Genomic DNA, 15,492 nt, shown 5'->3' on the forward strand with positions numbered 1-15,492 from the left:
CAGCAGCGGCCACTGCACTCCAGTCTGGGTGACAGAGTGAGACACCAACTCAAAAAAAAAAAGAATCTGACATGACAACACGGCGTGAATCCACAGTGTTTTCTCTGAAGATAAAGCGAAGGTCCCTGTGCTGCCACGGGAGAATTCTGGACGAAGCGGTGCACAGTGGGGGGAATGCAGGCGGGCTGGACCAAGGCCAGGCCAGGCCCCAGCTGGCCCTCAGGAGGCCGCACACTCTCCCTCTCCCCCTCCCCGTGTCCCTCTCCCGCCTCTGTCACTTCCTCTCCTGTGTCTCTCTCCCCTGCTCTTGTGTGCATGTCTCTCCCTCCCTCCCTTTCCTCTTTCCTCTCCAGGTCTGTCTCCCCCGCTTGTGTGCATCTCTCCCCCCCTCCTTCCCCCCTCCTTGTAGGCGTCTCTCTCCCCCTCCTCTCTCTGCCTATTCATGTGACTCTCTCCCCCCCACCTCTTTCCCCCTAGCTTTGTCCAGGCTCAGGAGCTCCCATCATGGAAAGCTAGGCTGGAGGAGGCCAGGAACTGGGATGTCTCTGCAGCATGCCGGCACGGGCATGAGCGCTGGGGCAGAGCAGGTGTGGGGAGGAGGCGCCGCTGGAAAACGAGGGGCATCAAGGCCCACCGCACCACACATGGCAGGGCCAGGGAGCTGGGTCAGGTGGGCACCTGACCTCCTCGAGGCTGTTCTTCATCTAAGACATGGCCCCAGGGCCCCTCACAGGGGCTCCTGTGAGGGCTGGAGGAAAACCCTGGGGCCCCGGCAAACACTCAGGAACACTGCCTGCAGCTGCTATCAGCACTGTCATGAACAGGTGGATACCTCATCACAAAACGAGGGCAGGGTGGCCCACCAGCTTCTGGGCTGCTGCACCAGGAGACCCAGGCCCACATGCCAAGGCCCACTCCTCCCAGGTCCCCAGGCCAGCGTCCAAAAGCCCAGCTCCCAACGCGTAAGGCTCACACTCAGCTCAGTCCTGCTGTGTCCAAGGATGTGGTGGTGAGGAGCCCGCTCATGGTCCCCAGCATACCAAGGCCAGGGAGAAACGCTCCAGCACAACCCACACACGTGGAGGGGGAGGGGAGGGAGGCCAAAATGGGACCAGCAGGGAGACCATCCCAGGTGGGTGGCACAGCCCCGACGTGCCACATGGGCAAGTGTGTCAAATCATCAAAGAGCAAAAGCATATTTTTAAAAAGAATGGAAAGCAAATGGACTGTGAACCAAGTCTGAGGAAACACAAAGAACAGCGTATCCCAGCTGGCCCTCAAACATCACCTCCATAAGACACGCTTCCAAGGACAAAGAACATCCAAGAGACCCTGACCCTGACTCAGTGGGCATCAGTGGAGTGTCACAAGTCATGCTGCTATTTGCATAAACCCTACTGCAAGCAAGGAAGTCACTATGTCAGCGCTGCTAGGACAAGGCTCCCACAGAGGGGACACAAGTATAAATTAGAAAGAGAAATCCCTGCAATGTTCCACATAAGTCAGAAGCACCCAACTCCTCCTCTGAAAAGGCCCCAGAGCATAGGCTGCCCCAGTATACACAACAACAAGCCCCCAGGCTCTAAGTCACCTTCCACAAAGGGGAAGGCACGCAGGACTGGGAAGAGGCTGTCCAGAGAGGCCAGGGGTGCCAACATAGGCCACGCCAAACACCCTGGTGTCTGCAAGGCCCCTTGGCTGTAGAAAGGCTCTGAGAGAATCAAATAAAAACATCTGGCCGGGCTCGGTGGCTCAGCCTGTAATCCCGCACCTTTGGGAGGCTGAGGTGAGTGGATTGCGGGAGCCCGTGGGTTCGAGACCCGCCTGGGCAGCAAGACCTCATCTCTACAATAAATTAAAAAAATCAGCCGGGTGTGGTAGCGCATGTGTAATTCCGGCTACTTGGAAGGCTGAGGTGGAAGGATCGCCGGATCCCAGCAGGTCCAGGCTGCGGTGGCTGGGAGCGGCCACTGCACTCCAGTCTGGGCGACAGAGTGAGACTCCAACTCAAAAAAAAACAACAAAAAAAATCTGTATTAAAACGCAGAGCTCACAGAAAGCTGCACACTGGTAATGATGGGGGGACAAAGCCCCCTGGATGTTACTGGGCTGCATGGGCACCTGTCTGCCACTCGGAAAACAGAAAATCACAAGAACCAACTCCTGGCCTCTCAGTACACACCAAGGAGCCAATGTGATAAGCGTACGAGGCAGAAGACGCCCCACGTGGGAACCTCCAGCTGCACACAGCAGGGGATGGCACCTGTACCAGGACCAGGCTCAGCCATGCAGACACAGGTCCCAGGAAGGCATCCCGGCCTCTGAAGTCACAGCCTGCTACACTGCCCCCGCCGAGATGGAGCCAGACCTCACATGGGGCCTCTAGAGCAGGCGTGGGCTTCAAGCGAAGGCCAAGCCCACACATGGACACTCAGCAGGACAACAGGGGTGGGGTGGGGAGAGCCTCTGGCTCTCTCCCGCCAACAAGGCAGAAGCTAGAAAACACTTCCATGTGTGTCCCTACGTCCTGCCTTGAAGGTGTCCCCAGAGCAGTGCTCACAGCGGCAGGAGCTGCTGCCCCTCAGAACGAGGCATGTGGAGTGGAGTGCCGCTGCTATGACAACAGACCAGCGCGAGGTGCGGCCTCCACAGCTCTGGGCCAGCAGTGCACTTCTCACACATGGAGGTGCTGGCAGCTGTGAGGGTGAACATCAGGACAAGCTGGAGGTGGCCTGCTCAAAGGCAGGAGCGGCGTGTGCTGGGGATGAAGGACAGGGACTGGCATGGCCTGTGTCACTGAACACAGGGCAGTGGCGTCACAAGTGTGATGTGCAGCCACGATCCCGATGCCACAGGAGCTTGCGCCACTGTCCCTCTGAGCTCAAGGTCATGACCCCCACCCCACGGGCCTGTCCTCACATCTGAGGGCATGAGGGATGGCTCACCTTCTCCCTAGGGATCTTCTTCTTGCCACAGCCATCACAGGTCAAGGGGAACTTGGGGCAGACGTCGTGGTGCGCCTGAAAGAAAAACGGTCAGAGTGTCATGTGATGCCGGGCACAGGCAGCAAGGGAGCAGGGCCCTGGGCGCTCAAGGTCACCCGCTCCCACCCTGGGTGGGACCCCGCAGGCACCCCCTGGAGCTGCAGAAATCTGCAACCCTCTTCACGCGGCGGCCTCCAGCCTAGCACAAGGAGACAAAGCCCCCAGGGATGGTAAGAGGGGCATCATCCTGCAGGCCCTGGCTGAAACAACGGCCACAGGAGGATGGGGGTTGGCTGCTCTGGCCAGGAGGAGTGAGGCCGGCAGAACTGGCTGGCAGAAGGACCGGACCGGCCTCGCACGGGATGTCTCAAAGAGAGACTCTGGAGTGCTGCTGTGGGGTGCCGGATCAGACACACCACAGTTTCCAGGGAAGTGGGGACAGAGGGGTGCTCTATGGACACCTGCGGGTGCCATTAGCAAGGCGGGAGTCCTGAGGACCACAGCCCAGGAAACAGGATGCCCATAGGGACTGAGAGACCCCGACACTGTCCACGTAGGAAACACTGTTGAATCGTGACTCAAGTAACTCAAAGGAAGACACAGACAGCGGGACAGGAACACACCACAGGTGACCTGAGTGGGACAGCTGTGCCCTTGTGTGGCACAGGTGACACAAGGCTCTGCGCCTGGTACACACACTCCCAACCATGCCTGGGTGAGGGGACACAACCGAGGCCTAGAGTGACAGCCTGGGGGCAGAGTCCACCTGGCAAGGGGCATAACCAAAGCACCGTGCAAGGGGGACGCGTGCCTGCCACAGCCCCTTCCACCCGGGTGTATTTCAACTTTGCTAGAATAAAGGTGCTTCTTGAAGTCCTCGTACATCCACACCCATGCAGCTCCTCCAAGAGCTATCCATGCTATGTATGGCCTTGCGGAAAGGGCTGGGCCTTGGAGACGCGTAGAAGAGCCAGCCCAGCCCCAGCCCTGACCCCCGCCGGCCACGGGCTGTGCACCTTCACATCCGCCCCGCAGCAGGGCGCCCGGCAGTGCCGGCAGCTCAGGCTCCGCTCCGGGCACTCGTGCTCTGAGTGGCGCTCCTTCTCGCAGAGGCGGACCAGGGACTTGCACGCGGGGCACTCGGTCAGCATGAGCGGGCAGCGGCCTTCATGGCAGCTCTGCCAACAGAAGGAGAGGGCATCAGCAGTGCACACAGGATGCTGGGCAGCCATACTTCCCCCAACACCACCACAGCACAAGAGCACGGTGGGTGTCACATGCTCCCTGCCTGTCCTGGAGGGTGTCCTCTGTAGGCAGCTCTCGGGACTCCCGCAGGGCACAGGGCAGGAGGGAAGGGCCAGGAGTCCCCAGGACAGGGACACTTCGCCACAGCCCTGAGATGGCCGAGCACATGTCCCTGGGGTCCCGGTGGACGGCACCACACACCAGCCGGAGAGGACAGGGCCCACTCGCGCTCTGAAGACCAAAGCATGACGTGGTGTGTGCTGGCGGATCCCGCCAGCCCCACCTGGCCTTGTTACAGGTGGATGGTGTGAAGAGGCAGAGGGCGCATGGGGGTGGCCTCGTCTGCCGGACCAGGACGGTCCGATGACCCACAAAGGCCCAAGGCACAACCAAGGGCAGGACCCAGGCGGGCTGGCTCCAGGCACAGGGTGTGCATGGGAGGGCCGAGGGCTGTGAGGCAGATGGGGGAGGGGCTGTGAGAGCAGGGTCTACATGCCCCAACACAGCTGGCTGTGGGCCGAGCCTTGCCCTCCTGGAGCTGACAAGCTGGGGTACAGCCACCAAGGCAGTACAGGCACCTCAGGTGTGGGCTGGGGAGGGCACGGCCGGTGCTGCAGGTGAAGGGTCGGTGAGGCAGAGGCCTGCGGGCATGGGGCGGAGCCAGGGTGGAAGGGAGGGCGTGGAGGGATGGTAGGCGGTGCTGGCCCCTCGCTACACCCTGGTCAGAGCCCAACCCCAGCTCCTTCCAGCCACAGCTGCCCAGGCAGGGCCCCACAGCCCTCCTCCAGGGCTCTCTGCCCAATGGTGAGGGGTCAGGATAGCAGCTGACAAGACCTGGCTGCCACCTTCCAAAGCCCGCCTGGCTGCCACGCCACACATGGACGTCGAGGCATGGATGGGAAGCTGCAGTGCTCTGCATGTGCTGCAGTGACTGATGGAGGGCGGGTGGAGCCCAGGTGGACCTGCTGCTAACCGAGCTTGGGCCCAGGGGGACAGGGGGAAGCCAAGAATGACCCCGGCTCTGGCTCAAGCCCTGGAAAGGACAAGGTCAGTACCTGGGCCCTGACCTGCCTCCGCCGGGAGCCAGTGTGGGGCAGAAACAGAACTAAACGTCTTCTGAGCAGAGTCTGCATGAAGGGAAGAGCAAGGGAGTGGGCGTCAGGGGCGCGGCACAAGGAAGGCCTACTCCGTGTCGCCACCCACTCGGGAAGAGATACACATGAAACGGAGCGTCTTGCTCACATTTGAGCGCACACCCCAGTGGCATTAAGTATATTCAAAACATCACAAAACCATCACTACTCTCTGTCTCCAGAACATTCCACCCTCCAAAAGGGAAACTCACTCCCCATGAGACGCCCCACCCCTCCACAGTCCAGCCCCCTCCTGTCTCCAAATCCAACCACTCCGGGCCTTTAAGTGGACCTGAGTGGTGTCTGTCTATGCCTGGCTTATCTCATGAGCAAGGGCTTATCTCATGGTGTCAAGTCCTGAGTCAGGCAACCCCACAGCCCATTTTGCATGCCATGGGCACCATGGAAGAAAGGAGACCCAGGTGGGAAGGAGGAAACCAAGCTGGGGAAGAGCCCCAAGAGGCCGGAACGGCACAGAGCCGGAGAGGCTGGCACGGTGAGGTCAGCAGCACCACGAAGAATAGGCTGCAGGTCAGCATCCAGGTGACTCGGAGAGGGCGGTGCCCAGAGGGAGACGCTGCCCCCCAGTGAGGGCACAGGGGCTGCTTCCACTCAACCTCTGCAGGGCTCATTCCCTCCAGACTTACAGTCCCGGTAGCTACAAGGCAGGCATCCCCTGAAGGCAGCCCCACAGGCACATGCCCCCTCCAGGGCCTGGTCCCCCACAGGGCACATGTCCAGCCCTCATGGCCTCCAGGGCCCTGAACCTACAGTGCCTGCCCCAAGAACCAACTCCCTGAACAATCTGGGACTGACCCAGCCTCAGCACACTGAGCGTGTGATAAATACCGACCCAACAGAACTGAGAGGGCCCAGAAGCCATCACAGTTTGAAGCCAAAGCACAGATAGATAGGTGAGGTGCTCAGACAAAAACACTGCTCTTTAAAGTGTCATAAAGTACACATGGGTGAAATGCCGTGATATCCTGCATCTGCTTCAAAATGATCCAGAAAACCTACATGGGAGGTGGCTGAAGAAGTCTGGAGTAGCCGGGCAGCTCAGCGGGCGGCAGACAGCCCCACGGGCCCTGCAGTCTTTGCCCTTGGCGGCACTGCCCACCCACACGCGTGAGACTTCGGCCCCTGCTCCCAGCACGTGTCCTTGAAACCTCCAGATGCCCAGGGCTGCCAGCACAGGGGCGTTTGTACTCCACCTTGTCACCACAACACAGCTCAGCCTCCCCACCCCCAAGCAGGTGTGCTCCAAGGAAGTCATGTGCCTTCAGCCAGAGTTCAAGGTGAACCTTCCAGGCAAACACAGCTGGGGGCGTCTGCATTTCCCACGATGTGCGCAAAGCCGGCACAGGCGGGCCAGCCTGCTTCCCCGAAGAGCCCCCAGGTCCCTGCCAGGCCCTCCCTCAGTACCCATGGCGTTGGGGCCCAGGCCGCGGAGAGCTCCACCCTGGGAGCCCTGAGCAGCACCCCCCACCATGGGTTTCAACCGAACTGAGCTTTAAATCATTCAGTTATTGGAAAGGCATCACCACAAAGTAAGACTCTGGCAAAGCTAAGCAGGGTCCACCCCTTTTTCCAAAGATTCAGAACACAAAGGAAAGAAGCCTCAGCCTCAGTACCAGTGCCCACAGGACCACCCTGGCATACAGCAGTCCGATAACCCAAGAGCAGACAGATGCAGGCTCGGGACACCAGGGGGCTCTCGACTCCACAGAGACCCTGACCCCAGACCCATCGAGAAGTTTTTATCAGTAAGATCAAAGGCCAACCGAGCCCTTCCAGAAAAGCAGTGCCCGCCCTCCCTCCCACGTGACCAAAGTCGACTCCTGTCAGGGACTTTCCGAGGCTCTCAAAGGGCGCAGCCAGGGACTTTCCAGTCTGCATGCCTGCGGGGCCACATGGCGCCCGAGCCCATGGCTGGCTGCAGGCCCAGGTCCTCAGTTGGAGGCCCACACAGCTGCCGACCTTGCAGACTAGAGGTGGCAGAGACCCCGGAGGACTCGAGCCAGTGTAGAGCTGGGGGCTGTTATCTCACTTGTCTCCCAGGGGCCGCTTGGTCCCCTTAAAGGGTGGCAGGGTGGACACTGCCCCCACTCCCACCCAGGAGAGCCCAAGTCCCCTCCTCAGAGAGCCAGTTCCCTCACAGACAGCCTGGGCAGTGACTGAGTCTGGCCGGGCAGGGCTCACGGTGTCTGACATCACCCACCACAGCCACACACGCTTAGGAGCCCAGAGGGTTGTGCACCGCACCCTGCAGCCTGGGGCTGGCGGGCAGCTCTGCCCACAGAGGCAGAAAGAAGGGCAGGGGCTGTGTTGCCAGGCCCAAGCACGCCTCCCCATCCACCCAGCTCAGCCAGAGCTACCCTTCTGGAAGAACAAAACGCAGAGTCCAGAGACTACGAAGCAGTGTCAGTGGGGAGAACGAGGAAGTGTGGCCAGGAAGAGGATTCCAACTCCTAGCCCAGCAGGGTCCAGCCCAGTGGGAGACCCCCAGTGCCCTTCCTGGGGGTAAGGCCGCACATGGCCTTGGGCCCAGCAGCCCAGGGTAGGAGGCTCCTGCGCTCAGGACAGGAGAGCCAGGGTCTTGGCACACTGCCCCACGCCTGCCCTCATCCCTAGGGTCCCAGCACACGGCTCTGCAGCCCCTCCTCCCCGGGCCCCACTCGGCCCCACGCTCTCGCACCCCCAGGTCCTGGCACACAGCCCCACACGGCTCCACTCAGAGTCCCAGGCTAGAGCAGACAGTACCCAGGTCTCCCTCTGGGGAGTCCAACCGATTCCTCTCCACCCCCAGCAGCGGCCCGCCCCTCCCTGGCCCCCTCCATGTCGCCACAGATCTGATGATGCTAGGGCCCTGGAGAGAATGGACCCCACAGGCTCTGTCCCTGTGCATCTGGCTGTCCCACCAAGCATCACGTCCTCATGGTCCACCCCTGTTGTGGTGTGAGAGAATCCCCTTCCTCTCTCAGGCAGGGTGGCTTGACCCCGTTTTATCCACCCACTCACCATCGACAGACATCATGAAGAGCCCTGTGCAGGCACCCGGGGGACAGCCTTACTTGACAGCCCTCGCCAAGACCAGGAGGAGATGCACAGCCCGGCGCACAGCTGCAGCCTGGACACCCTCGGCACCTCCTGGTCCCACGCTGCGGGCTTCACTGCAAAACGCCCCCCAAGGGTGACATGAGAGCCACACGAGTCCCCATTACATGACATGGGATCACAAGCTGCTTCGCTGCAGAGACCAAGGTCAGAGCGGCCATTGCCCGTCACTGGCCAGAAGCCCTTCTGTGGCCACAGAATGAGCACCCACTACTTGTGCCATTTCCAGAGCAGCACAAGTCACAATATGAAATCCCTTGTGGACACAAGAAAACCCCACCAAGCTGGATAGTGCAGTCCCTGGTGCAGACGGATCTCTTGCCATACCCAGGAACGTGCTGTCTCGACAGCCACGGCACTGTTGGGCTAACAGGTGCCTCCCATGCTCATCGCTACTCCACAGTGGCAGTGGTACTGCGCCCCCACTGACAGACAAGGCAACGGAGGCCCAGAGAAGCAAGCAGCTTCCGAGGCCACACGACCCAGGCTCTGCACACAGGTCTGTGCCCTGCAAATATGTCCCTAGGAAGAGCCGCAGCTCTTCCGCCACAGACCCAGGATGAGCTCTGCCCCAGCAAGGGGACCATGCAGGCTGAGGGTGTGATGCTTTGGCGCACGGAAGGCCAGCACTGGGTTTCAGTCCCCACACCACGCAAAGGCCCCAGGGAAAGGCCCATCTACCTCGTATTCCTTCAGGGTCCCCTTCCAGGTACAGCCGTCGCTGGGACAGACGGCCGGCAGGCTCTCCACCTCCCTGCGGGCAGCGTTATCCGCGAAGGCCTGAGGAGAGGAACATCCCTGGGTCAGGCCTCCTCCTGCCAGCCTGCCCTTACACAGCACCATCGAGGCATGGGGCCACGTAGTCAAGCCAATGTCACAAGCCTTCCTGGGCCACTCTGGCACCAGATGACTCTGGGGGCCGACCCAGCCTCAACCCCAACCCTTCCAAACCCTCCACGCCGCTGTCTGCCAGGGGTGACATCTGGCTTCCCAACACCGCTGTCTGCCATCGATGTTGTTGACAGAAATCCCAAAACATTTCTGTTCATTTTGACATTTTTAACTTCCAGACACTTTACTTACCGAGCTGCTTTCTAAAATAGAAACGCCTTCTTCATATATGCCCTCCTGAACACAAGCAGCACAATTCTGTGGTCCAGAGCTAGTGGGGAAAAGGGGATAAAAAATTCCACTATGAATAAATGGACGCCGTCTACCTCCGTCCAAAACGCAAGTCTACACTACAGTCACTACAAACCTTCCACATTTGATGGAATCAACAAGCACGTGTTAGCTGTGCAATTTTTCGAAGATTCGAATCCTGACAGGGAATCCGGGGTTTGAACCCCTGGAAAGTGCACCACCCAGGACACACACTCCAGAGACATAGGCGCTGGCACGTCCACCCTGCAGGACTGCCCACTGCTGATGTGCATGGAGCTCGCACCTTCCAGTCTGAGGTGGGTTCTCACCAACCAGACATGCATGGGAACACACTGTGCCTCAACTCTCTACCCAGCCTTGGGGTGAGCTGCAAGTCTTCTTGTAAACTTCTAGTATGCACATCAAAGTGATGAAAACACCCGGGGGAATAACTCTAGGGATACACTGTACTTAAGCCTTATGTCCAAGACAGTATTTCCAGTTAGTGTTTCAGATCACGCCCTTTATGTGCTTACACTCCACGCAAAGCATCCAAGATCCAGGAAGTACTACACCTGAAGTACACCTCACGTGGGGCAGCAGGCCTTAAGGCCAGCACTGCCCAACATCTGCCTTCAAGGTGTGCTGGCCACATACCTGAGGATGCTGGTCAGGCAGAAGGAGCAGTAGCGATGGCCGCACTGGGCCTGGAAAGGCCTCCGCAGCACGTTCCTGCAGGCGGAGCACAGGTACTTGGCTTCCAGCTTGGTCCCCAGAAGGGTCTTGGAGAAGCCGGGCTGCAGCAAGTCCAGGGAGCCCGGGGGCGTCACACTAGCTGCAGCCATGGGAGCTGTGACCCCGCTGACTGCAGAGCCCTAGAGAGGAGCACAGAGCACTTCACGCCCCAACTCCAGAAGAGACCCCTGGAGAGAAAGCCAGGGGCACAGCAAACGCAGTGGCAGCCAACCTACAGGTGGGACTCTGAGAAGCAGAACTCCAGAGCCTGGGGCACCCCGGAGACAAGCCAGTCCAGTCCACTGACACTGACACAGAAACCAAGGTTTGATGAGAGTGACGGCCACACAGTCAGTGCCCACAGGCCAACCCACAGTTCCGAGGAGTGCAGACCCGTTGGCTTCCTGCTGGCACGCTCCCAGCTCCAGGAACGGCCACCCTTCTGCTAGAGCTAGTGGTCAGCACTCCCTGGCCCTCCGTGCCTGTCAGTCCCCCACGAGGCTCCTGAAACACGCATGTTTAGAACTGTGGATGGTACTCAGATATGTCTCAACAAGTCAGCTGCGCAGGAAACGCCCGCCTGCCGGCACTTAGTGTAGACGGCGCCAGGAGACGGTCACAGCAGAAGAGCAGTCCTGGGCCAGGAGTGCAGCCTGCCAGGCACTGGCTGCCCTGCTCCCGCTTGCCCTCACCAGTTTCCCACTCGCTCAGACCGAGCACACGGCCCTCGGATGCCCCCTGCCCCATGCCAGCCCCGCCTGGCATCTGCCTCCCACTGGGCCTGGTCAGTCCCCACCAAGGCATACCACCCAATGGCCCCGGCCAGCCGGTGCCCAGTGCCCACCCTTCCTGCCTCTTCTGAGCAGCACCCACACTGCATCCCCCCTTCCCACTCCGCGCGCCCTCCTTGCCCGGAGGCTTCCTCCCTGCCCTCTGGCAGGCTCGGAGCCTCGCACGCACGCAGGAGCCCGAGGAGAGGGCAGCTGGGGCCAGGGTGGGGGCCGATGCTGAGGACAGAGGGTGGGAATGAGGAGGCAGAGAGGGCAGAGCGGGCAGAGAAGAGAAGCAGGACACCCAGCTCACCCCAAGGCCCACAGCTCCAGGCCCGCCCAACACACCCGCCAGTGTTTCAGGAGGCCACAGTCCTCCACAGGAAGCGGAGAGGGACAAGCAGCACCAAGCCTCCACAGCCTTCTGCCTCCTCCTCCCACTGGCTGTCAGGGGAAAGAGGGGAGATGGGGCCTTGACCCCCTGTCCCATGTGCGGCTGGGTCGAGCTCAGCCCAAGACCTCAATGCCCAGCTAGGGTGACATGAGCTACGTACTGGCCCCAGGCAGAGTGCCTCCTCACTTGGGGCCAGAACAGACGGCTCCCCTGGAGTCCTCCCTGGGAAGCCCTGCAATGCACCTCAGCATGGCATCTGGCACCTGCCTGAGTCCCCAAAGGCGGTCCCCTTGCAGCACCTGCCATGGCCCCTTCCATGCAGCCTACAGCTGGGGCTAGCTCTAAGCACGCCTTATCCCCAGTCAGGTCACCTGCGTGCTAGTACAAGCAAGATGCCATCCACAGGCAGAGCAGCGGCAGGAAGGCTGTGGCCACAGCAGTGAGAGACAGGTGCCACACAGCCCAGACCCAGCCGTTGGGCCCCGTCCTAGGGCTGTGCAACCTAGTGACTGGCCTCGCCCAGCAGGCCAGGGCTGAGTGGCAACAAGAGAGACGTCTCAGCACAGCGCAGGGCCTGGACCTATGGGGTCTGCTCTGCGGATGCCCCCACCGGCATGGCCTCCTTCAGCCACACGATTCCCGACTGTCACTCCTATCCCCACATGAAGCGACAGCATGTGGATTGCCACGCCCTCAGTCAACAGCAGGCGCGGGCAAGGCTTTCCATGATCCTCTCAATGCCCGCCATACCCTGGGGTTCTTTCAACATTCTCAGTCCAACTTGGAAACACAGTGTAACAGAAACCTTCATGAAGACCAAACGTGCTGGACCAAACCTTCTATACGCCGCCCCACCAACCCCTCGAGCCCTCGGACAGTGCCTTGCTGTGCTCAAACTCTGGAACAAAACGCCGCTGTGCCTGGTGCCATCAGAACCTCCCTGGCTAAAACCCAGAGCGCTCAGTGGCCGGCACATTAGAGGCAGGAAGGACCCGCTGAACTGACCACTGAGGCCACCTGCACCAGGCATGCGGGCTGTCCCCTCTCATGACAAGAGATGAGAGATGTCAGGTGGAATCAGCTATGCAGCCCAGAAACAAGCGTACTGCTGGGCCTTCTTGGATTCCAGGCCAGTTTTGCTCTAAGCGTCCTGACTGCTTCCGGTGTCTCGGCTAAACAAGACACGCCCACCTGCAGGGACCACGGTGAGTGTTCTCATCAGGCAGGCCCTGGTTTCAGAACTCATTCCCAAGAATGTGCTCCAGATGGCTCGCACCGACCTCACACAGCACACTCACAACGGTTGTAAGGCGCCTCTGCCCGACTGGAAACAGTATCTTCAGAATGAGTCCAGTGGCTGGGAGTTCAAGGTCAGGCAAGAAAACAAAAACACGGGACAGAGAAGAGTCACCTCTGGGGTCCGTGTTGCCTGCACGGACTTGAAGGGGGCCTTCTGGGGTGCTGGAAACCACACAGACAGAAACAAGAATCTGTCTGCTGTTCACTGAGCACTTGTGCACAGAAATAAGAAAAGGAGTTTCTGTTCACAAAGAGCTAAGAAAGATGGTGAAATCCTAACTATGGTATACTCACACATGTTTCTCCAAAAGAATCCAGTTTCATAACAGTAAAAAGTAGCCAAGAGCAGGTTTTCTTTCTTTTTTTTTTTTTTGAGTTGGAGTCTCACTCCATCACCCAGGCTAGAGTGCAGGAGCATGCTCATGGCTACTCCAGCATCAACCCACTGGGCTCAGGGAATCCTTCCGCCTCAGTCTGCCAAGTAGCTGACACTACAGGTGTGCGCTACTACACCTGGCTAATTTTTTGATTTACTGTAGAGATGAGGTCTTGCCAAGTTGCCCAGGCTGGTCTCGAACCCCTGGGCTCAGGCAGTCCTCTCACCTCGGCCTCCCAAAGTGCTGGGATGACAGGCTTGCGCCACCATGCCGGTCCAAGAGCAGGTTTTAACATAAAATTCCCTGTAGGACAGTGGGGGTGCCAGCGCCCTTCTGCTGTGGGTGGAGCCAAGCCACAGCATGCTCCTTTCACAAGGGGACGTCCCTGCAAGAAATCCTGACCCTGGTGAACGCGGCTGTGGTGTCGGTGAGGGAGAGCCAGTTGTGCGCTGCTGTCAAAGTCAAACACTGCCCAAACTGTGACACCAAGTCCGATACAGTGCAACCTGGCCAGCGCGGGGTCGCCTTGCCGCCGCAAACACTCGGGTCCATCGGGGCCTCACTCTTCTCCCAGGCAGACTCTACGGTGCCCCAAGGCAGGAAGTTCAAGCTCCTCAAGTCCACATCTCCACCAACAGCCCACTGCTGTCTGAAACGATCCTGGACTCCCATAAGAGATCACTTGGTATCACGTCCAGGGAACGAGCCTGCACATGGACTCCCTGAAGTTAAAACTAAAAAGAAAGAGTGCATCGGCTGAACCCAGTGCTAACCCACTTACGTAAAAGTCTATTTAACATTCAAGAACTTTAACCTGTACACAGCCGTAGGTACAAGGGCCCCCAACCACTAGAAATTCACTTCCCAATTACACTTTCACACGCAACCCCTTTTCCAGGCTCAGCATAATACTTCCAGGAGCCTGGTCACAACTTAAAGGAGTCCCATGTATGCAGAAGTCTCCCAAGCACGTGCGCAGGAGGGGACCTCGCTTCTCACCAGTGCAGCCCCCACATGCAGTTTCTCGACCAGGAGAGACGCCAACCAAACCACCAGGCAGTGACTGTGGCCCTAGGAGACACATGGCCGTGCCGCAGGGTCTGCTGCCTGCTCACCGCCTTCCCAGGCGCCGTCCCCGGCTGTGAGACCCTGCCCTCCCGCCCCACTGAGCGTGGGCTCCGGTCTCCCGTCACCAGCCCGAACCCTCGGACCTCACACGACAACTCCAGATGGACGTCCAGCCAGCCATTCCTGACCCGACATGCACGCTGGCCTCCAAGGGCTTGCCCATGCTGCCGGAAGCGCCAGTCTCCAGCCCGCCCACCACACCCCGGAGACCCCTCTTTCTCACACACCCGCCTCTACCTGCACGTTAGGAAACTCCGCTCTCCACCTTCTACAAACGCCCGGAATCCAACCCCACGCCCCCGTGAGGCCCCACCGGTCCACTGTGGCCCAAGACGCTGCAGCGGACTCCCCACCACCACCCAGCCCTGCCAGGCCCCACCGTCCTCCCAACAGCCAGGACCTTTACCACAGGATGCAGACTGGGCCTCCCTCCCCTCAGAGCTCCCAGGGCTTCCCAGCTTCAGGGGTCTTCGGGGCCCCCGGCTGACCATCTCCTCTGCCACACCAGCCCCTCCCTGACGCAGCACTGATCCCACAGCACGTGGGACTGGAGGCGAAGAGGCTGGCAGGGGAGCCGGTCACGCTGGACGGAGGGACGGGGTGCCAGGCCTGCCCACTCGCCTTCCCGGACACCACTGCTAAGGACAGGCCTTCGGAAGAGCCGTCCTGAGGCTTCTGCTGCTTAAATCTACGCTACGGGGCATCTGCAGCACGCACATTCCCCAGCAATAAAGCTGCTTTCAGAAAGCAAATAAACTCCAAGCTGCAACTGCGATTGTCCGGCGCCTTCCCCTAAAGACAGTAACGCCAGGGGCTGAATGCCACCTTCCACGCGGGTGAGAGGCGGCCCCTGAGCCAGGCTGACAGGGCAAGCTGGCAAGCCCAGGTGTGGCCCCCAAGCCTGGGGGCGGGCACACTGCAGTGCAGGCCAACGAGGACCAGCCTTGTCCAGAGGCTTCTCGGGCCCCCAGCAGCCACGAGGGCGTTCCCAGCCGCCGCTCCCCGGCAGCCGCCCCTCTGGATCACGAATCTGGGGGTCCCCGGCGGCCTATCCGTGACTGCAGCCAGTCCCTGCGTCTCCCACCGAGCCAGACTTCACACCCACCAGAAAGCGGCTTCGCAGGCGGAAGCTGGCCCTGGAGGCAGACCCTTCAGCACGGCGTCGAG

The 15,492-nt window shown here is 60.1% G+C and overlaps 1 protein-coding gene across 1 annotated transcript in view; it reads right to left on the reverse strand.

Moving 5' to 3' along the window:
* Nucleotides 1-15,492, reverse strand: part of TRAF2 (TNF receptor associated factor 2) — a 25,403-nt gene that overhangs the window by 7,873 nt on the left and 2,038 nt on the right. The window contains exons 2-6 of the mRNA XM_008051052.1: nucleotides 10,280-10,497; nucleotides 9,563-9,641; nucleotides 9,161-9,259; nucleotides 4,001-4,162; nucleotides 2,946-3,020 (exon numbers count right to left, since the gene is read on the reverse strand). Coding sequence (XP_008049243.1) covers nucleotides 2,946-3,020; nucleotides 4,001-4,162; nucleotides 9,161-9,259; nucleotides 9,563-9,641; nucleotides 10,280-10,497 — 633 coding nt within the window. The remainder of the gene's footprint in view (nucleotides 1-2,945; nucleotides 3,021-4,000; nucleotides 4,163-9,160; nucleotides 9,260-9,562; nucleotides 9,642-10,279; nucleotides 10,498-15,492) is intronic.

This window comes from Carlito syrichta, unplaced genomic scaffold, assembly GCF_000164805.1.
Source record: "Carlito syrichta isolate Samal-C Ts95f unplaced genomic scaffold, Tarsius_syrichta-2.0.1 Scaffold158342, whole genome shotgun sequence".
NCBI lineage: Eukaryota > Metazoa > Chordata > Mammalia > Primates > Tarsiidae > Carlito > Carlito syrichta.